This window comes from Lolium rigidum, chromosome 1, assembly GCF_022539505.1.
Source record: "Lolium rigidum isolate FL_2022 chromosome 1, APGP_CSIRO_Lrig_0.1, whole genome shotgun sequence".
Classification (NCBI taxonomy): domain Eukaryota; kingdom Viridiplantae; phylum Streptophyta; class Magnoliopsida; order Poales; family Poaceae; genus Lolium; species Lolium rigidum.
This window is the reverse complement of record NC_061508.1, coordinates 259,463,603-259,486,050: the sequence shown is the minus strand read 5'-3', so window position 1 is coordinate 259,486,050 and position 22,448 is coordinate 259,463,603. Positions and strand designations below refer to the sequence as shown.

The window sequence follows — 22,448 nt, the reverse complement described above, 5'->3', positions numbered from 1 at the left end:
CCACTAGCAATGCTAATGCTCCACATGTTTCTGCACCTCCTACTAATAATGGTAAAAGGATTGGTGTTGGCAATGTTTCCACTCCTAGTGCAAAGCGTGCAAAATTGCCTGAAACTGCTAAAACTGCCTGTGATAAAACTGCTGAAATTTTTTCCAACATTGGGGATGATGATCCCATTGCTTTAGATTATAATGGTTTGGATTTTGATGATTGCCACATCTCTGAAGTTATAAAGTTCTTACAAAAACTTGCTAAGAGTCACAATGCTAGTGCTATAAATTTGGCTTTCACAAAACATATTACAAATGCTCTCATAAAAGCTAGAGAAGAGAAACTAGAACGTGAAGCTTCTATTCCTAGAAAGTTAGAGGATGGTTGGGAGCCCGTCATTAAGATGAAGGTCAATGACTTTGATTGTAATGCTTTATTTGATCTTGGTGCAAGTATTTCTGTTATGCCTAAGAAAATCTATAATATGCTTGACTTGCCACCATTGAAAAATTGTTATTTGGATGTTAATCTTGCTGATCATTCTACAAAGAAACCTTTGGGGAGAGTTGATAATGTTCACATTACCGTTAACAATAACCTTGTCCCCGTTGATTTTGTTGTCTTGGATATTGAATGCAATGCATCTTGTCCCATTATATTGGGAAGACCTTTTCTTCGAATTGTTGGAGCTATCATTGATATGAAGGAAGGTAATATTAAATATCAATTTCCTCTCAAGAAAGGTATGGAACACTTCCCTAGAAAGAGAATGAAGTTACCTTTTAATTCTATTATTAGAACAAATTATGATGTTGATACTTCGTCTCTTGATAACACTTGATATACACTTTACGCGCCTAGGCTGAAAGGCGTTAAAGAAAAGCGCTTATGGGAGACAACCCATGTTTTTACTAGAGTACTTTTATTTTATATTTGAGTCTTGGAAGTTGTTACTACTGTAGCAACCTCTCCTTATCTTAGTTTTGTGCATTGTTGTGCCAAGTAAAGTCTTTGATAGTAAGGTTCATACTAGATTTGGATTACTGCGCAGAAACAGATTTCTTTTCTGTCACGAATCTGGGCCTAATTCTCTGTAGGTAACTCAGAAAATTATGCCAATTTACGTGGGTGATCCTCAGATATGTACGCAACTTTCATTCAATTTTGGCATTTTCATTTGAGCAAGTCTGGTGCCTCAATAAAATCCGTCTTTACGGACTGTTCTGTTTTGACAGATTCTGCCTTTTATTTCGCATTGCCTCTTTTGCTATGTTGGATGAATTTCTTTGTTCCATTAATATCCAGTAGCTTTGTGCAATGTCCAGAAGTGTTAAGAATGATTATGTCACCTCTGAACATGTGAATTTTTATTATGCACTAACCCTCTAATGATTTGTTTCGAGTTTGGTGTGTAGGAAGTTTTCAAGGATCAAGAGAGGGAGATGATACAATATGATCAAGGAGAGTGAAAGCTCTAAGCTTGGGGATGCCCCGGTGGTTCAACCCTGCATATTTTAAGAAGACTCAAGCGTCTAAGCTTGGGGATGCCCAAGGCATCCCCTTCTTCATCGACAACATTATCAGGTTCCTCCCCTGAAACTATATTTTTATTCCATCACATCTTATGTGCTTTGCTTGGAGCGTCGGTTTGTTTTTGTTTTTGTTTGAATAAAATAGATCCTAGCATTCATTGTGTGGGAGAGAGACACGCTCCGCTGTTGCATATGGACAAATATGTCCTTAGGCTTTACTCATAATATTCATGGCGAAGGTTGAATCTTCTTCGTTAAATTGTTATATGGTTGGAATCGGGAAATGCTACATGTAGTAATTCTAAAATGTCTTGAATAATTTGATACTTGGCAATTGTTGTGCTCATGTTTAAGCTCTTGCATCATATACTTTGCACCTATTAATGAAGAAATACATAGAGCTTGCTAAATTTGGTTTGCATAATTGGTCTCTCTAAAGTCTAGATAATTTCTAGTATTGAGTTTGAACAACAAGGAAGACGGTGTAGAGTCTTATAATGTTTACAATATGCCTTTTATGTGAGTTTTGCTGCACCGGTTCATCCTTGTGTTTGTTTCAAATAACCTTGCTAGCCTAAACCTTGTATCGAGAGGGAATACTTCTCATGCATCCAAAATCCTTGAGCCAACCACTATGCCATTTGTGTCCACCATACCTACCTACTACATGGTATTTCTCCGCCATTCCAAAGTAAATTGCTTGAGTGCTACCTTTAAAATTTCCATTCTTTACCTTTGCAATATATAGCTCATGGGACAAATAGCTTAAAAACTATTGTGGTATTGAATATGTACTTATGCACTTTATCTCTTATTAAGTTATTTGTTGTGCGATAACCATGTTCCTGGGGACGCCATCAACTACTCTTTGTTGAATATCATGTGAGTTGCTATGCATGTCCGTCTTGTCTGAAGTAAGGGAGAGTTACCACTCATTTAATGGTTAGAGCATGCATACTGTTAGAGAAGAACATTGGGCCGCTAACTAAAGCCATGATCCATGGTGGAAGTTTCAGTTTTGGACATATATCCTCAATCTCATATGAGAACATTAATTGTTGCTACATGCTTATGCATTAAAGAGGAGTCCATTATCTGTTGTCTATGTTGTCCCGGTATGGATGTCTAAGTTGAGAATAATCAAAAGCGAGAAATCCAAATGCGAGCTTTCTCCTTAGACCTTTGTACAGGCGGCATAGAGGTACCCCTTTGTGACACTTGGTTAAAACATGTGTATTGCGATGACAATCCCGGTAATCCAAGCTAATTAGGACAAGGTGCGGGCACTATTAGTATACTATGCATGAGGCTTGCAACTTGTAAGATATAATTTACATGATACATATGCTTTATTACTACCGTTGACAAAATTGTTTCTTGTTTTCAAAACCAAAGCTCTAGCACAAATATAGCAATCAATGCTTCCCTCTGCGAAGGGCCTTTCTTTTACTTTTATGTTGAGTCAGTTCACCTATCTCTCTCCACCTCAATAAGCAAACACTTGTGTGAACTGTGCATTGATTCCTACATACTTGCATATTGCACTTGTTATATTACTTTACATTGACAATATCCATGAGATATACATGTTATAAGTTGAAAGCAACCGCTGAAACTTAATCTTCCTTTGTGTTGCTTCAATACCTTTACTTTGATTTATTACTTTATGAGTTAACTCTTATGCAAGACTTATTGATGCTTGTCTTGAAAGTACTATTCATGAAAAGTCTTTGCTTTATGATTCATTTGTTTACTCATGTCATTACCATTGTTTTGATCGCTGCATTCATTACATATGCTTACAATAGTATGATCAAGGTTATGATGGCATGTCACTCCGGAAATTATCTTTGTTATCGTTTACTCGCTCGGGACGAGCAGAACTAAGCTTGGGGATGCTGATACGTCTCCGACGTATCGATAATTTCTTATGTTCCATGCCACATTATTGATGATATCTACATGTTTTATGCATACTTTATGTCATATTTATGCATTTTCCGGCACTAACCTATTAACGAGATGCCGAAGAGCCAGTTGTTGTTTTCTGCTGTTTTTGGTTTCAGAAATCCTAGTAAGGAAATATTCTCGGAATTGGACGAAATCAACGCCCAGGAGCCTATTTTTGCACGAAGCTTCCAAAAGACCGGAGGGGAGACGAAGTGGGGCCACGGGGCGCCGCCACACTAGGGCGGCGCGGCCTAAGGGGGGGCCCGCGCGGCCCTAGCGTGTGGGGCCCCCGTGACTCTCCCGACTCCGCCCTTCCGCCTACTTAAAGCCTTCGTCGCGAAACCCCCGATGCCGAGAGCCACGATACGGAAAACCTTCCGGAGACGCCGCAGCCGCCAATCCCATCTCGGGGGATTCGGGAGATCGCCTCCGGCACCCTGCCGGAGAGGGGAATCATCTCCCGGGAGGACTCTTCACCGCCATGGTCGCCTCCGGAGTGATGTGTGAGTAGTTCACCCCTGGACTATGGGTCCATAGCAGTAGCTAGATGGTCGTCTTCTCCTTATGTGCTTCATTGTCGGATCTTGTGAGCTGCCTAACATGATCAAGATCATCTATCTGTAATGCTATATGTTGTGTTTGTCGGGATCCGATGGATAGAGAATACTATGTTATGTTGATTATCAATCTATTACCTATGTGTTGTTTATGATCTTGCATGCTCTCCGTTATTAGTAGAGGCTCCGGCCAAGTTTTTACTCTTAACTCCAAGAGGGAGTATTTATGCTCGATAGTGGGTTCATGCCTCCATTAAATCGGGACAGTGGATGAAAGTTCTAAGGTTGTGGATGTGCTGTTGCCACTAGGGATAAAACATTGATGCTATGTCCGAGGATGTAGTTATTGATTACATTACGCACCATACTTAATGCAATTGTCTGTTGTTTACAACTTAATACTGGAGGGGGTTCGGATGATAACCTGAAGGTGGACTTTTTAGGCATAGATGCATGCTGGATAGCAGTCTATGTACTTTGTCGTAATGCCCAACTAAATCTCACTATACTTATCATATCCTGTATGTGCATGGTCATGCCCTCTCTATTTGTCAATTGCCCAACTGTAATTTGTTCACCCAACATGTTATTTATCTTATGGGAGAGACACCTCTAGTGAACTGTGGACCCCGGTCCATTCTTTTACATTGAATACAATCTATCGCAATACTTGTTCTCATCGTTTTCTCGCAAACAATCATCATCCACACTATACATCTAATCCTTTGTTACGACAAGCCGGTGAGATTGACAACCTCACTGTTTCGTTGAGGCAAAGTACTTTGGTTGTGTTGTGCGAGTTCCACGTTGGCGCCGGAATCCCTGGTGTTGCGCCGCACTACATCCCGCCGCCATCAACCTTCGACGTGCTTCTTGGCTCCTACTGGTTCGATAACCTTGGTTTCTTACTGAGAGAAAACTTACTGCTGTGCGCATCACACCTTCCTGTTGGGGTTCCCAACGAACGTGTGTATTACACGCCATCAGTGACTACCGCGTTTACACTAAATAGAGCATCATCATAATCCGTTGAGATGACACCATACGAGTTATGGCATGGGTATAAACCCTAATAGTCCTTTCTTAAATTTTGTTATGCATAGCATAAGTAAATAAGTCCAAAATTGGATGAATGTCTTTGTTGGTTATCCCAGAGAATTGATTGGGAATTCTTTCCACTATGGAGACAAAGATAAAAGTGTTTGTCGATGTTTTTTACTTATTTCCAAGAAATTGTTTCTAGCGAAGTATTTGAGTGGGAGGACAATGGAACTTGATAAGGTTCATGAACCCGAGCATGATGATCAGAGTAGCACAACATCGGAAATGGTTCCGGAAGCAGCCACGACGATCATGGCTCCCATGTCTACAAAGTGTTATAGTCATGGAGATCAAAGTACCTATTGAACCTTGTATATATGGTTTACTTTGTGATCAAATAAATGATTTGTGGACAAAGGATTGATTTTGAACAATGATAAACCAACTACATACAAAGAAGTTATGATGGGCCCTGACTCCGTTAAAATGGCTATGCGCCATGAAATCCAAGATAGACGAATACTTTTTGAAAGTAAATGGATCTATAAAATTGATGGACTTGGATGGAATATCCTTGAAGAAGCTCGACTTGTCGAAAAGTTGTTTACGACAAAGTTCAAAGAGTTGACTACGATAAGATTAGATCTTCCGTAGCGATGCTTATAGTCTATGTGGATTATTCTAGTAATCGCTACATATTTCTTTTATGAGATATGATAGTAGGATGGCAGAAATACATTCCTTACCAGAAGTGTGTATGAAGGATGTATACTAGATACAAACCAAAGAGTTTTTGCTAGTCCGTGGAATACTAGATAGGTATACAAACTTCACTGGATGAAGTAGGTATCACGGAGTTGGAATCTTCACCGGATGAAATAATCAAAGAGTTTTGATTTCATCAGAAACGATGAAGATGCTTGCGTTTGCAAGAAATTAAGTGGGAGCGCTGAGACATAGTTATAATATTATGATGACATATCATTGATTATAAATGATGTATTTATATACTTGATGTGTTTAAAAAGGTTTCATTGAGAATTAACTTCAATGAAAGAATATGGACTGAAACATATTTAGTGTCAAGATCTATGAAGATAGATTGAAACACATAATAAGTTTAAGTCAAAGTACATAGAATGAATATTGAAGTAGTTCAATATAAAAATATTAAGAAGATGTTCTTTTCCATGTGAAGGTTTAACAAGACTTGAGTGTATTTGACACTCAATGAGTAAAAACACATGAGTGATTATAGATCACGAATAATATGTACACAATCAGATGTCATGTGCTCTAAAGTTTTATGAGCATGTACCAGAATGATTCATGTGATGATCATTGGACGACAGTAAGAATATCCTTGAGTACTTTAGAAGAACCAAGGATATATATAGTTTTGTATGGGGTAATGACAAATAAATCGCTGTAAAGTGTTGCACCGATATTAGTTTGGTCACATATAAAAATGAATTTCAAATCTCAATTAGGCTAAGTGTTGTTTAAAAGGTAGCACAATGCTAGATTTAGAAGAGTTCTAAATATTGTGACAGATTCTACAAATGAAGGCAGAGTGTGTCATTGTTTTGACAATGAGTGAGGATGTTTAAGTCGAGGAGTTCTTTGAGAACTTGGTGTAGTTCCGATAGTGTCAGAACTTTGAAGCTATATTGTGTGTGACAATATTAGTGACATATTTCAGACCGCGGAATTAAGGTTCCACCAGAAGACCGAACATATACGATTAATGCCGACTCATTTGGAAAATGAGTGACGCGTTGAGACGCAAATAAATTGCAAAATACATACGTTTCTGAGCGTGTCAGATCCATTGACTAAAACCTCTCCCGTGAGCAAAACATGATAAAGCACCAGAAGGCCAGGGTGTTATATCTTTACAAATGTAAACTAGATTATTGACTCTAGTGCAAGTGGGAGACTGTTGGAGATATGCCCAAGAGGCAATAATAAAATGGTTATTATAACATATCTTTGTGTTTATGATAATTGTTTGCATACCATGCTATAATTGTATTAACCGAAACATTGATACATGTGTGTTATGTAAACAACAAGGAGTCCCTAGTAAGCCTCTTGTATAACTAGCTTGTTGATTAATAGATGATCATGGTTTCATGATCATGAACATTGGATGTTATTAATAACAAGGTTATGTCATTAGATGAATGATATAATGGACACACACCCAAATAAGTGTAGCATAAGATCACGTCATTAAGTTCAACTTGCTATTAGCTTCCGATACATAGTTACCTAGTCCTTCGACCATGAGATCATGTAAATCACTTATACCGGAAGGGTACTTTGATTACATCAAACGTCACTGCGTAAATGGGTGGTTATAAAGATGGGATTAAGTATTCGGAAAGTGTGAGTTGAGGCATATGGATCAAGAGTGGGATTTGTCCATCCCGATGACGGATAGATATACTCTGGGCCCTCTCGGTGGAATGTCGTCTGATTAGCTTGCAAGCATGTGACTGGTTCACAAGAGATGATATGCCACGGTACGAGTAAAGAGTACTTGTCGGTAACGAGGTTGAACAAGGTATGGAGATACCGATGATCGAACCTCGGGCAAGTAAAGTATCGCGTGACAAAGGGAATCAATATCGTATGTAAATGGTTCAATCGATCACTAAGTTATCGTTGAATGTGTGGGAGCCATTATGGATCTCCAGATCCCGCTATTGGTTATTGGTTAGAGAGGAGTCTCGACCATGTCTGCATAGTTCACGAACCGTAGGGTGACACACTTAAGGTTTGATGTCGTTTTAAGTAGATATGGAATATGGAATGGAGCTCGAATGTTGTTCAGAGTCTCGGATGGGATTCGAGACATCACGAGGAGGTTCGGAATGGTCCGGAGAATAATATTCATATATGGGAAATCATTTTCCGGGGTTCGAAAAAAGTTCGGTGTTTTGACCGGAGCTTCTAGAAGGTTTTGGAAGGACCGGAATAGTCCGGAATATTGTGGAAGGTTCCGGAAGTGTCCGGGACGACCCGGGCTGTCTAAGGAAGTCCAGAGGGTTCCATAATAGGTGTATCCATGTTTTTCTTAAGGGTTAAGAAGTTTCCCCTAAGGCAGATTCGGATTTGGCAAAATAGTCCTAGTTCTAGTAGGTTTCGGCTGACAGAAACCTACCAGAACTCTCCCAAACTTTGGGGGCAGGTCTTGGACGACCCAAGAACCGTTTCCACCTATAAAAGGAGGGCAGGGGGAGCCCCAAGAGGTGCACAAGTCGCAGCCCTAACTCCCTCTCCCCAAACCCTTGCCGCCCTTCCTCCTCCTCCCTCTTGCACGGCTACGGCGAAGCCCTGCAGGATTTCTCCACCACCACCGCCACCACGCCGTCGTGCTGTCGGGATTCCGAGGAGGATCTACTACATCCGCTTCCCGCTGGAACAGGGAGAAGGACGTTGTCATCAACACCGAACGTGTGACCGAGTACGGAGGTGCTGCCCGACTGTGGCACCATCAAGATCTTCTACGCGCTTTTGAAAGCGGCAAGTGATCATCTTCTGCAACAACGAGACCTAATCTCGTAGTCTTTGGAAATCTTCGAGGGTTAGTCTCATGATCTTCTCGTTGCTACCATCTTCTAGTTTAGATCTTGGCTTGTTATTCGTTCTTGCGGTAGGAAATTTTTTGTTTTCTATGCTACGAATCCCATCAGTTATGTCTAATCGATGAGTTGTTATGCATTACTGTGCATGTAACGTGTCCGCAGGTTCCACTGGATTCTGCTAATAATTCAGTTTGACAACTCCAGAGTTCTCGTCATGGACTCTCTGAATATGGATACAAAGCATTGGATCGGCATAATATTAATGCTGCAAAAGTAACTATTTTCAATCATTTGCGCACTATATCGGCCTTTTTCGTTCATTTCCTGATATCAAGTAACTAATAACTCCCTTTGTTCATTTAATTTTTTTGCCCTGTAGGGTTTGGAAACGGTTCAAAGAAGACATAACCGGCGAATTCAAAGATGAGCTAACATTTAGAGTGTTAGCTAATGTGGATACTCAGCCACCGGGGACCAATCTTTGTGGATACTATGTTTGTGTGTTCATCTGGGGACACACCTCTGAGCGGAGGGCTCAGGATATCGACTTGCGGATGCATGGCTTGCAGAGGAAGCTTAGTCCAGAAGCTCGCTTCCGACCAATTCAAGAGGAATTAGCAGGATTTTTGATGAGGGAAGTCGTCCATCCTACAGGAGAGCACTAGTACAAGGACTAAGAACTTTTGCTGCCGTAAATTGTATATGTAAACTTGTTTGAAGTTGTATATGGTCACCCGAGATTGAATATTATATATTCCTCTTGAATTCTTCTTGTTTGAAATTTTAAACTTGTTTGAAATTGTACAATCATATACATGAACGTGTAACGTGTATATAGTAGCGTAGAATATGTGTACTGAAATTTCTTTGTAATTAAAATGAAACACAAAATAAAATATACAAGAAATGAAAAATAACAAATTAAAAAAAACCATATTTAGGTGGGTTAAAACCCTAAACCTGCGGAGACCTTTAGTCCCGGTTGGTCTGGCCAACCGCGACTAAAGGTCCTCCGCCCCGACGGACGCCTGCCGCCCACGTGGATGGGCCTTTAGTCGCGGTTCGTAAGCAACCGCGACTAAAGGGGGGCTTTTAGTCTCGCATAATTAGTCCCGGTTGCACAACCGGGATTAAAGCCCGTTGCCAACCGGGATTAAAGCCCCTTTTGTACCAGTGAAATTGTCGCTCGTGTGGCGCCATGTGTTAGTAATAGAAACCGTCGACGGTTCGAGAAGGGCATCTCCAACGGAGTGACGTAAACGGACGATGCGCGACCGTTTTCGTCCGCACGGACCAGAAATGCGCCTGCACCCTGCTCCAGCGGAGCGACACATCATGTTCGGGGCATCCGCAGCGACGCAAACGCGGCGCAAATATGCGGCACGTTTGCGTCTCCGCGGATGCTGCGCGGTCGACCGAGCGTCCGCTCGCTTCCCCCACGGGCCCGCCTGGCAGCAACCCTGGCTCGATCGGCGCGAATTAAAGCACAGCAACCGCGCCGATGTCAACCGCCGGAATGGCAACCGCGCCGATCAACTCGCCAACCACCGGAATGGAGCGCCGAACCGGCGCGGAAGAGCAACCGCATGCCTCTTCGTTATACGCGCCGCCATTAATCCCCGCTGAATATAACCCCTGCGCCTGCTGTAATTCACGTCAAACCGGCTGCCATTCTTCTTCTTCTTCTCCAACACCGGCTAGCCAGCCACCATGAGTAACTTGTCCTTGCCGTCGGACACGGACAACGAGGGCAAGCCGCCGGGATGGCGGCATTGGTGGGATAGGGTTGAGACGCCCAGCGACCCTAGCTCCCCGTCGAGGGAGGTCGAGGAGGATGGAGGCGCCGTTGGCAGCGACGGCCAGGAGGAGGAGGAGGACTCCGACGCCAAGTTCGCACGGCTGGAGGCGCTGGAGGCGGCGGAAAGGACGGAGGCAAGGGCCCGGGCGAGGGTGCAGGCGCGGGCGCAGGCGGAGCGTCGTCGTCCGTTTACCGACGACGACGACGAAGACCCCACTGACTAGTCGTCCGACTGGAACTCAAGCTCCACAGACGTGTTGTCCGGCAGTTCCTCTTCCGATGAGGAGGTGACAAGTAAGAGGCTCGTCCGTGAGGACAACGAGGCAGGGTCTTCTAACAAGAAGGCCAAAAATTAGTTTATATTTTTTTGTTTTAAAATTTGTTCTCTAGTTTGTATGTTAAATATGTTTGAACTTGTTTGATTCGAGAATTAGTTTATAATCAGTACAACTTATTTTCGCGTTTAAACTTGCTGTTTTAAAGATATTAGAAATTGGAGAGTTCTTCAACAAAAGGAAAAGAAGAAGCAGGAAAACAAAACAGTGGGGTGTCCAAAATGCGTCGGACCGCTGGGGTGTCCCCCGACGGAAACGGACAATTTGCGCCTCGCGGTTATTTTCTCCGCCATACGACGCTAACGAACGCTCGCTGATAATTTAGACGTCTGAAATTCGGTGTCCCGTTGGATATGCCCTAACGGAGGAAGAAGCACCTGGCAGGATGATTCGGACCGGGTTAATCCTGCTTCCGTCCTCGGGAGGCAACACGTTGACAGGTGCTAACCCAGCATTAACCTCCGTGACTCCTGTCCCCCAACCATCCTCCCCGTGCCGTCTCGGTGTTGCACCCACGCCCGCATTCAATACCACCACCACGGCTGCTATCAGTCAATGCGCCACTCCCGGCACCACCTCATCGTCGCCACTTCCAGCAGCAAAGGCCATCCGTCCCCAAACACCGGCCCATCACCGAGCTAGCCAGTGAGGGCGCCGCAGCTGGGAGTGGAATCAAATGGAGCTGTAAACAAGGATCTGACTCCACCGCGCAGCAACAAGAGACCACCCGAACTGCCGCAAGCTATGACTCCATCTCCATGGTCGTAGTGGGCAAGAAGCAGACAAGCGCCGCGCGGTGCCCACGGGAAGCTACTAGTAACCGCACCAAGCCAAGAAACCGAGCCAAAGCAACCTTCTTCATCCCCTCTCCAATTCCCCTCGCGAAGGGGCAATGGCGCCGGCAAGGAGGAGATGCGCCGGGTGGAGGCTCGCTGCTGTCCTCGCGGCGGCGCTGCAGCTCCTTCTCGCGGCGGCGGCGGACGCCGGGAAGTACAACGCGGTGTTCAATTTCGGGGACTCGTTGGTGGACGCCGGGAACCTGGTGACGGAGGGCATCCCGGACTACCTGGCCACGGCGCGGCCGCCCTACGGCCAGTCCTACTTCGGTTACCCCACGGGCCGCTGCTCCGACGGCCGCCTCGTCATCGATTTCATCGGTAATTCCGCAGATTGAGTCCCCTTCTTCGCCGTGCCCTGGGTCACCAAGATTTGATGGGTTTTCTTGGTGCCTGCAGCGCAGGAGTTCGGGCTGCCGCTGCTGCCCCCGTCCAGGGCCAAGAACGCCAGCTTCGCGCGGGGCGCCAACCTCGCCATCACCGGCGCCACGGCGCTCGACACCGAGTTCTTCCAGAAGCGGGGGCTCGGCAAGTTCGTCTGGAACTCCGGCTCCCTCTTCACCCAAATCCAGTGGCTGCGCGACCTCAAGCCCACCTTTTGCAACTCCACTCAAGGTACAAGAATACAAAAAAAAAACGATTCTTTACGTACGTTTCATGGATGTCGATGTGTGATACTGACGTGCATCGGACGTGGTCGTTTGTTCCTCTTCACTTGTATCTGAAGAGTGCAAGGACTTCTTTGCCAAGTCCCTGTTTGTCGTCGGGGAATTTGGTGGAAACGACTACAACGCGCCGCTCTTCGCCGGGAAGGACCTCAAGGACGCCTACCAGCTGATGCCTCATGTGGTTCAGGGAATCTCAGATGGTGTTGAGGTAACATTTCTGTCTTTGCTGGTTTCCAGCGTGTCAAAGAAGGTCGCTTTGTTCTAATTCCTCGTGGGTGTTGCAGCAATTGATTGCTGAGGGGGCAAAGGATTTGATTGTGCCTGGAGTGATGCCGTCTGGATGCTTTCCAGTGTACTTGACCATGTATGTTGACCCTAAAGAGGGGTACGGTACGCGGAGCGGCTGCCTCAAGCGTTTCAACACCTTCTCATGGGTGCACAATGCAATGCTCAAGCGTGCGCTGGAGAAGCTACGTGCCAAGCATCCTGGCGTGAGGATCATATATGGGGATTACTTCACACCGGTTATCCAGTTCCTGCTTAACGCTGAGAAGTTCGGTGAGTTCCAAAGCTCTTTTATTTGTGTTCATGTTATAGGTTTAGTACTAGCTAGGAAACTTCAGGAGCCTCATACTCCTTCCGTCCCACCAAACATGCCGAAGGTTTGTCCAAATTTGGATGTATCTATTTCTATTTAGTGTTTAGATACATTCAAATTTTGATAAACCTTCGACATGTTTCGTGGGACGGAAGGAGTATTATATTACTGAAGGTTAGTGCTAAGTTTGAAGACAGATTTAACATTTCTTGATATTCCTAATCCATATTCGTCGTGGAATCAACAGTCAAAATATGTTATCGTGAGATGCAAATTGCAATAAACATTACCGAGGAATGTAGGTGTAGGTTTGCGGGTGTCTGAGCTAGTGCCATTTATCTTTGTTGCGTTAAAGATGTGACAAGTCATACTCTTACAATACAAATTACGGAGATAGTCAAGAAGTTACTTGGGTTACCATCTTGTATAATCTCTCATCTACTGATCTACATCCAGTATACTATTTAAGCATTTACACATGATCTAGAGGCTAGGAGTAATAGAACTTTCCCATCGGCTAAAGAAGTAAGGTATACTATTTATTGCTCAATGTTACTATAGAGATTTCACATATTAATCCTACCTCCAATGAATAAGGCATATAAAGTTAGTCAAAAGTCAAAGCTTACTAAGTTTGACCAAATAGTATATTATAAAATATCAACAACTAAAATATTTAAAAAATATACTATGAAAATATATTTCATTAAACAAGCCATATAAATTTAATCAAAAGTCTTACTAAGTTTGACCAATTATATACTCCCTCTTTGCCAAAATAAAGTGCATATAAGTTTTAAAGAAGTCAAACAATGTAAAGTTTGACCATGTTTATTGATAAAATTATCTATATCTACAACACCAAATATATATGATATAAAAATATACATCATGAAGCATCTAACTGTATTGATTTGGTATTCTAGATGTTGATATTTTTTCCCACATATTTGGTCAAACTTTACATCCTTTGACTTAAAAAAAACTTATATGCACTACATTTTGGGAAGGAGGGAGTATTAAAATATATCGACAGCTATAATATTAAACAAATATACTATGAAAATATATTTAATGAATAAGGCATATATATTTAATCAAGAGTGAAAGCTTACTAAGTTTCACCAAATATATATTATAAAATATCAATAGCTACAATATTAAATAAATATAATGTGAAAAAATATTTTATGGTGGATCTATTGATATTGGTTTGGTGTAAATGTTCATATTGTTATCTATAACATTGGTCAAATTTAGAAGATGTTGACTTTTGACTAAATTTATACGCCTTACTCATTGGAATGGAGCGAGTAGTTATTTCTGAACATTGGGAAACAGACCTATTACTGCGAGCTTCCCATGCTCCTTAGTTGTGCATGATATCAAAATTGTGGCACAATTCTCGCAATTAATCTTTGTTTTACGGATTTTCTTTACAACATAGGCAGCTCAAAACTTACCTTTTACCGCAACTCTTCCATCATTGGGAAGTAGACCTATTACTGCAAGATCTACATGCTCTTTGTTGTTCATGTTGTCAAAAGCTGTTGCACAATTTGCACATCCCCATACAACATGGGCAGCTCAAAACTTGACCTTCCATTTAAGTTATGGAAATTATATAAGAATGAAACATGTATTAAATTGTTGACAACATAAGTAGACTTGTTCTCGATTGGGAAATGAGAATTCAGATCTACCAGCAAGAGAAAACCTAACCTAGCAAATCCTAAGAAGCTTGAAATGTACATCTATTAAACATGAAAGAAATGTCTGTATTCGTATATCTTGCCACACTACAAACAATGAGTTGTGAGCCCTGAAGCAGAAATTACTTCTGCACTAGGATGATGCTAAATTATGATTTTAGTGGAGAATTGTTTAGAAATCACCTTGCAGCGATGCAAAAAAAAGGCTAGCTATACACTGATATTCTGGTACCAACTGTTGAGATTGTGAGATTTCTGAATAACAAACTGTTCCTCATGCCCTTACCACTAGAAACACCAAACACTGAAAAGTCGATCAGTTAGCTGAACCCATCTTCTGCCCATTCATATACTCATATTTTGTCTCTTTTCATACTCTTTTTGTTTGTTTGTTCCTCTCGTAGAAAATGAGTATGTACTTCCAGCTACTAGTTTACACAACACTCTAAACAAATAAGAAAATGAAGGTTGTAATGGTCTCGCTTTCAGGACATCAAAAGATGGGTACACAATCAGACATGAGCCTCATCTCTACATCAGGGGCACAGTAGTAGCATACACTGATAGGCTGTCTTGTTTACTACGTGATAGTATAAATGTGTGTTTGCTTGTATAAATAAGATGCACATATGTTCCAAGAAAGCGGCCAACATTTTTTTCTGCCAAAAGAATGCAGAAGGACCTAATATTTATGCTCTTGATGCAGGATTTCACAAACAGCCACCTAGAGCATGCTGTGGTGCTCCTGGGCAGGGTCCTTACAACTTCAATCTGACAGCCAAGTGTGGTGAGCGTGGTGCTACGGCGTGTGCTGATCCAAAGACACATTGGAGCTGGGATGGGATTCACTTGACGGAGGCCGCATATGGACATATTGCCAGAGGTTGGTTGCACGGCCCATTCACGGATGAGCCTATCATACAGTCTTCCTGAGCATCTTCATAGTCGCTTGGCCTGTTGTGCCTATAGAATGTATCAAAGTAGCACACCGAACCGGAGCTGATAAGGTAGTTCCGTATAGTTGGATGTATATCTCGATCCATTTTGTTCGAGTTCATCGCAGTCAGGTAAAGAGGGGTGAGATAGGAGGAAATTAAAGCATGGTTTCTTTATTTATCGGGTGGCATAAGTAACAAAATGTACTGCACAATATGATGCTTGCTATGATCATGCCTAGCATCTGACTTGTTGATCAAAAGCAGTATGGTTCTTAACTCAACTGTTGTCTGAAATATATTACGTGCAACAGGCCACTGACTCTAATAGAGATGTTATGCTGATTAGAAGTTGGGTTCTGAACATGGTATGCGTGGTCTCTTTACTATGTTTACATGCCTGCTTGTCACGTCTGGAACATGTCAAGCGCGGGTTCAGAGATAAGAGAAGAAGTTCCAGTTCCTGGTTATCGTGGTTTTGAGTACACATTTTCGAAACTCTAAAATTTGTCAGATCTTATGAATTTTGTGTAGCCTAATACAAAGAGTTTCGTCCTGGGAGCATCTCCAGTCGCGTCCCCCAAAGGTATTTGGGGCGTGCCGGATAAAAAAAAAAAGCGTTCCCAGCCGCACGCCCTAAAGGCCAGTTTTGTTCGGCGCGGCTCAATACGGTGTCCGGCGCCCCGAGCCCGTCTCCGCTACATAGGGGACGCTCGAGGCACGCCGGACACAATGAAATGAGAGGCGAGGAGGCGACGCGTCAGCGGCTCGGACGCTCAACCGCCGCCTACGTAGCGATGGTGCAGGCTGCGGAGGAGGAGGCGGACGAGGAAGGCTCTGAGGAGGCGGCGGCCCGTGCGAAGGCGGAGGCGGACGCGAAAGCGAAGGCCAAGGCCAAGGCACAGCCGGCAAGCACCGGCGACGAGGAGGAGGATACAAGTTCCTCCGACGCGTCGACCAACACCGTCTCTTCGGAAGAGGTGACGAGCAGGAAGCGACACCGTGATGAGGACGACGAGGCGGGGCCATCATCAAAGAAGAAGAAGTAGTTTAAAATAATTTATATGTAATTTGATTGTGTTTTTTCAAAGTTTTATATGTAATTTGTTTATGTTGCACCGATTTGAATATTAGTAAAGAGTTTTATTCTATCTATTAAAATTATTTTTAAGTTTTGGGGGACGCGGCTAGGGAGCGACGTCCCCCAAACGCGGCACGAACAAAACACGTGTCCCAAACGCTCAATCCGACGCCGTCTGGGAACGGTTCGACGGACGCGACTGAAAATGCTCTGGGATTCTCGTTTTCAGATATTTTTTTGGAGCTTTTGAATGTCGTTTATGATTTTTTTTTCAAAATATAAAGCAATATGTAGCCTTAGCTCTGAAGTGATCTGTTGGATAACTTTGCTGAAACGTTGTGATCCAAGGGCCATGCGCTTGTTTCGGACGGCAAAATGTGGCACTCACAGCACTTCGACTGCTACGAAGCATCAATTCTTGTGCCTTCAGGTTCAAGCCCTTAAATTATTAACAACAATCTTCCTCAATGATGAGTGCTAGTAATTATCAATCGCAGGCCTCACAATTTTTGGAGGCTTTAACTAGACTTAGATTACACTACCACCGTCAGTCGACACCGAGGTAGCTGAGCCGCTTCATCTTTGGTCGAGCAGCATGGCGTAGAGGATGTGGTTCCAGGCGTCGGGCAGGCCGGCGATGCACCAGTGCGTGCAGTCCATGCCGTCGCGTCCAGGCCCGCCGTACACCGACGGGTGCGCGTCGATCCTGAGCTGCGAGAGCGCGGTGACGTCCAGCAGCGACACCGGCGTGGACATGGAGGCGATCATCCCTCGCACGACCACCTGCTCCGGGAACGCCGCCTCGTCCCCGTCCGTGGCCACCTGCAGCGGCCGCGTCTGCTGGAAGCAGCCTCCCGACGCCGGCGCCGCCCCGTCGGTCTCCTGCTCCTTGGACCTGCTCGTCGGAGCAGAGTTGCATTGCGATTTATGTTCGAACGAGCATTGCAGTTGGGATTTGGGTGTGATGAACTCACATGTAGTGGCTCGGGGAGACGCCCTGGTAGACGACCCTGGTGAGCGCCGTGTCGACGTTGGCGTCCACCCAGCTCGCCCAGGTGGAGAGGCCCTTGGTGAAGGCGGCGAGCCGGTCCATGTCGCGGTACGTTCTGTTCCCCTCCTGCATGTAGTCCCATCTGCAGAACAAAAACATTCCAGAAATTAACTGGATTCGTACACCTATGCCTGTATTTCTCGGCAATACTACGTGTAAGTATCACTGATAGAGGACGTACACTTGGCTTGCGCCCCTGTAGGTCCACCAGTGCCAGGTGTTGAAGACGAGCAGGTGCGCGCCGAGCCAGGAGGACGCGCCCTGCATCGAGTCGAGCTTGAGGACGCGGCCACCGTCCTCCTCGGCGACGTCCACGTCCACCAGGAACCTGCTGTAGTAGAGCACCACCGACAGGTCGTAGTCCTCGAAGCGGACGGAGGAGACGGGGTCGCCCTTGGAGAAGGAGACGCGGGCGGGGTCCGGCGCGGCGGCGTGGAGCATGCAGGCGAGGGAGACCCACTGGTTCATGCTCAGCGAGTCCCCCACGAACATCACCGTCTTCCCGCGCCACCTCCGCAGGAAGTCCAGCCCGTCGAAGCTCGGGAGGCGGCAGCCGGCGGGGCTCCACCGGAGCTTCAGGTAGGTGGAGTCCGGCCGGCCGTTGCGGCGGCAGTCGAAGACGTCCGGCACGAAGGGGCAGCTCGACGCGTCGTACATTGGGTACGACGCGTCCCCCACCCACCGGCCCTGGAACAGGTCGCACGTCGACGCAGCTGCCGAGCTGCCACGCCGCAGCACGGCCTCTGCTAGCAGCACGATGGCCATCAGCGCGCAGCCATGGCGGAACCTGGCACGCGGCGAAGACGACAGTGCCAGGCCCTTAGCCATGGCTTTCACGCGCGCGATGGGAGACGAGGAAGGCGTACGGCGCGCAGCACTCCATATATACACCCGATCGCGTCGCTCTGAAGCAGATCTGGCCACCGGGCACGCACGGGAGCCGATGCTGCGAGCGCAGCTATCTTGGAGTGCAGCTGAAGTTAAGAACTGGGTGTTGTGTTCGAAAGAGGCGCGTCAAGGTCGTCCTGCATATGCATGTGCGCGGGAGAGGGAAATGGACTGGGGTTTGACGGCGGCCCCGCTTATCCGGGCAGGACACGTGAAGGCGAAGCGAGCAAATTGTATGCAGCGTGGATCTCAAAGCACTTGGGTGCGTGCGAGCACAGATTACAAAAGTACTGTATAAAAACTGCAGGATCGAGGACCCATATTATCATCGGAATTCCTAGATCATCTTGTTAATCTGCCTGCCTGCCCACTGGCTGCCAATAGTATTAATCTTGTGTGGTCGTCGTTTGGATTGGAACACCCAAAAGTTTTTTTATGCATGATTTATGCGAGCAATTTCTTCTCTCCCTTCTGAAACCAAAATCCTGTCATCTGGATTGCAATTCAGAAGAGCGGATCATTGAAACCTTGGTACATCTGTACCCCTTTCATACACTTGTATCTAGGGGTGGATTAACGAGCTGCTCGGATCGTTAAGGCTCGGCTCGTTAAGCTCGTGATCGTTAAGGCTCGAATCGTTAAGCTCGTTAAAAATAACGAGCTGAAATCATTGTTCAGCTCGACTCGTTATGTTCTTGCGAGCGCTCGCGAGCAGCTCGTTAAGGATCATTAAGGAGGCAATGTGAAGCAAACATGTGTGCATTGCCTGGTGAGGAAGAGCGGAAGCATAGGTTTTTAGATCCTACTATAGGAGTTTCAAGCATGGTTAAAGAGCACTATTTTACTTGGCTCCTTCTTGCCAAATATTTGAGATAACTAAAGGGAATCGCTGTCAAAACTGGTGAAGCATAGGTTGTTGCCGATCTTAACGAGTAGCTCACGAGCATAGTCAGCTCAATTGTTTAGCTCGTTAACCTTAACGAGCAAAAACTGTTGCTCAGCTCGGCTCGTTAACAAAACGAGCCGAGCTCAAACGAGTCGAACAAACGAGCACTCATTTAACTCGCCGAGCTTCGAGCTTTTTGTTCCAGCCCTACTTGTATCCGTGGGCTACATAATCAAGTGGCACGACGCTTAGCGTTTGTTGAAGAAAAAGAGGCCACCCAAAGCATTTCTTTTGTTTCGCTTGTTGTAGCTCGGTGTTAAACGAGAGACACATTAACAGGATGGTAATTAGGTGGAACTAGCTCAACGCTCTGGGGTGTGGCCTATCTTATTCGGTTTTGCTATGTCTCAGTCAACTGAGAATTTCTTAAGTCCAAGTCACTTATAAAAAAGTACTTGAGTTGCAATTTTCTGTTAAAAAAGTACAATTGCACTTTTCTACCAGAAATGTGCAACTGGAGCAAGTTGCACTTTTCTTTGAACTGCAGTTGCACTTTTCTGAGGTGACTTAGACTTATGAAAATCTCAGTCAACTGAGACATAGACACACCCTATCTTATTACATAGAGGTACCAATAGGTACGTATATGTTACATGTTACATATATAGAATATACAGTCTAACACCCTCCCTGAAATATCCAGTAAGTTAAGATTGCGTCTACATCCTGTGAACATCGGAAGCGACAACGGTTGGTGAAGATATCAGCAAGTTGATCCTTAGCGGAGATAAACTTGATCTGCGGAAACTTATGTGCAACTCGTTCTCTCACAAAATGATAGTCGACTTTGATGTGTTTCGTTCGGGCATGGAATACCGGGTTTGGGGACAGGTATGTGTTGTCACACCAAAGGATAGGAACCCAAATAAGCTCCGCGGTGGCATTGGCAACGGCCTTGTATTCAGCTTCAGTACTACTGCGGGAAACTGTAGCTTGCTTACGTGCACTTCAGACCATTAAATTAGGACCGAAGAAGACTGCATAGCCCCCCCCCCCCTTCGATCGCTGGTCATCTAGGTTACCAGCCCAATCCGCATCACTAAAAGCCGAGAGCACAACAGAGGGTGCCGGCCGAAGAAGAAGAAGACCATATGTGCGAGTGGAACGAACATAGCGCATGATGCGCTTAACAACAGACCAATGAGTACCCCGTGGTGCATGGAGATACTGGCAGACACGGTTAACTGCATAGGAAACATCAGGCCGGGCACGTGATGATACTGGAGACCACCAACAACACTCCGGTACTCAGTTACATCATCAACAGACAGTAGAACACCATCAGTAGCAGACAGAGTGTCAGTGGAACACATAGGCATAGTGGCAGCCTTGCACTCAAGCATACCGGAACGCCGCAACAGATCCTGATAGTACTTCTGCTGAGAGAGAGCAAGACCATGAGCAGGATATGTGACCTCCAGCACAAGGAAATAGGTTAGCTTGCCCAGATCCTTGATAGCAAACTCAGAACACAGAGCCACAATGAGACGATCCGTAGCTGTAGCAGAGGAGCTAACCAGAATAATATCATCAACATAAATCAGGAGGTACATAGTGACCGCTGGACATTGAAGAAGGAATAGTGAAGTGTCAGCTGTGGAGGGCACAAAACGATGAGTATAGAGAGCAGCGCCAAGCCGTGCATGCCAGGCACGAGGGGCCTGTTTCAGACCATAGAGCGCTTTCACCAAGTGACAGAGATGCTGAGGATGAGCAGGGTCAACAAAACCGGGAGGTTGGCGCATGTAAACCTCTTCCTCCAAGACTCCATGGAGAAAAGCATTCTGAACATCCAAGTGACGAAGATCCCAACCCCTTGTAACAACAAGTGAAAGAAGCAACCAAATAGTGGTGGGTTTGACCACAGGACTGAAAGTATCCTCATAGTCGAGCCCATACCTTTGCTTGAAGCCTTTAGCAACCAAGCGAGCCTTGTACCTCTCAATAGAGCCATCAACTGTGTTTCTTTACCTTGAAAATCTACTTGGAGTCAATGACATTGACACCAAGACGGGGAGGAACTAGCTGCCAGGTACCATTATGACGGAGAGCCTGAAACTCAAGGTCCATAGCATCACGCTAGTGAAGAATACTCATCGCAGCCTGGTAGTGACGGGGCTCATCAGAGGTATCAGACTGTGCTTGATCTAAGCAGGCAGCGATCCAGGAAACCTTGCCATCAGTGCGTGGATACCGCTACGACTGCGAGTGTGAGGACGCAGCGCAACAGTGCCAGGAGGTGGCGGTGCAGGCGCATCGCTTGAAGTAGACTGTGGCGATGAAGCGGCCGGGGACGGCGGCCCAGAGTCGGGCGGCCCAACAGTGGCGGAACATTCGGGCAACGCGGACCCAGGCGAGGGCGACTCAGCCGGAGCGGGGTGCGCGGACGATGCACGGGGCGGCTCCGGCCCAGCAGGAGACGACCGCGCAGGTGGCGAGGAGGCGAGTGGCGACCTGGGATCGGGCAGCCCACCCGCAGGCGCTGGCGACCGCGCGGGTGACGCACAAGGCGGCCAAGCAGGCGGAGGTGAGGACGGCCTGGTGGCCGGGGCGTCGAAGTGGGCGCCTCAGGGTGCGGCGCTGGTGCATGCGCCATGCACCGATCGACATCGGCGTCGACAGGAGCATCCAGGAGCTGAAGATGAGCTCCACGGCCAGTACATGCATCGTGGTTAGGCAATGACACATGCGAATATGCAACATCATCAAATTGGCCAGGACGAACCTGAGCGGAATTTTTGGGTGGCATAGAGGGAGACAATGGCATATTTGAAAAAGGAAATAGATTCTCATCAAAGACAACATTGTGAGAGATATAGACACGATTACTAGGAACATGTAGACACTTGTAGCTTTTGTGTCGAGCACTGTACCCAAGGAAGACACATTTTTTAGAGTGAAACTCAAGCTTACGGTTATTGTAGGGCCGTAGATG

General features: G+C 45.5%; 1 protein-coding gene and 1 pseudogene across 1 annotated transcript; one reads left to right on the top strand and one right to left on the bottom strand.

The window, feature by feature from the left end:
- Positions 1-11,690: 11,690 nt before the first annotated feature.
- On the top strand, positions 11,691-15,846 carry LOC124683573 (GDSL esterase/lipase At5g45910-like). The gene is made up of 5 exons (XM_047218063.1): positions 11,691-11,955; positions 12,034-12,249; positions 12,362-12,510; positions 12,587-12,860; positions 15,319-15,846. The coding sequence occupies exons 1-5, from the start codon at positions 11,691-11,693 to the stop codon at positions 15,543-15,545; spliced, it is 1,131 nt and encodes a 376-aa protein (XP_047074019.1). The 3' UTR covers positions 15,546-15,846.
- Positions 15,847-17,204: 1,358 nt separating this feature from the next.
- Positions 17,205-18,507, bottom strand: LOC124657947 (annotated as a pseudogene).
- Between the last annotated feature and the right edge of the window lie 3,941 nt (positions 18,508-22,448).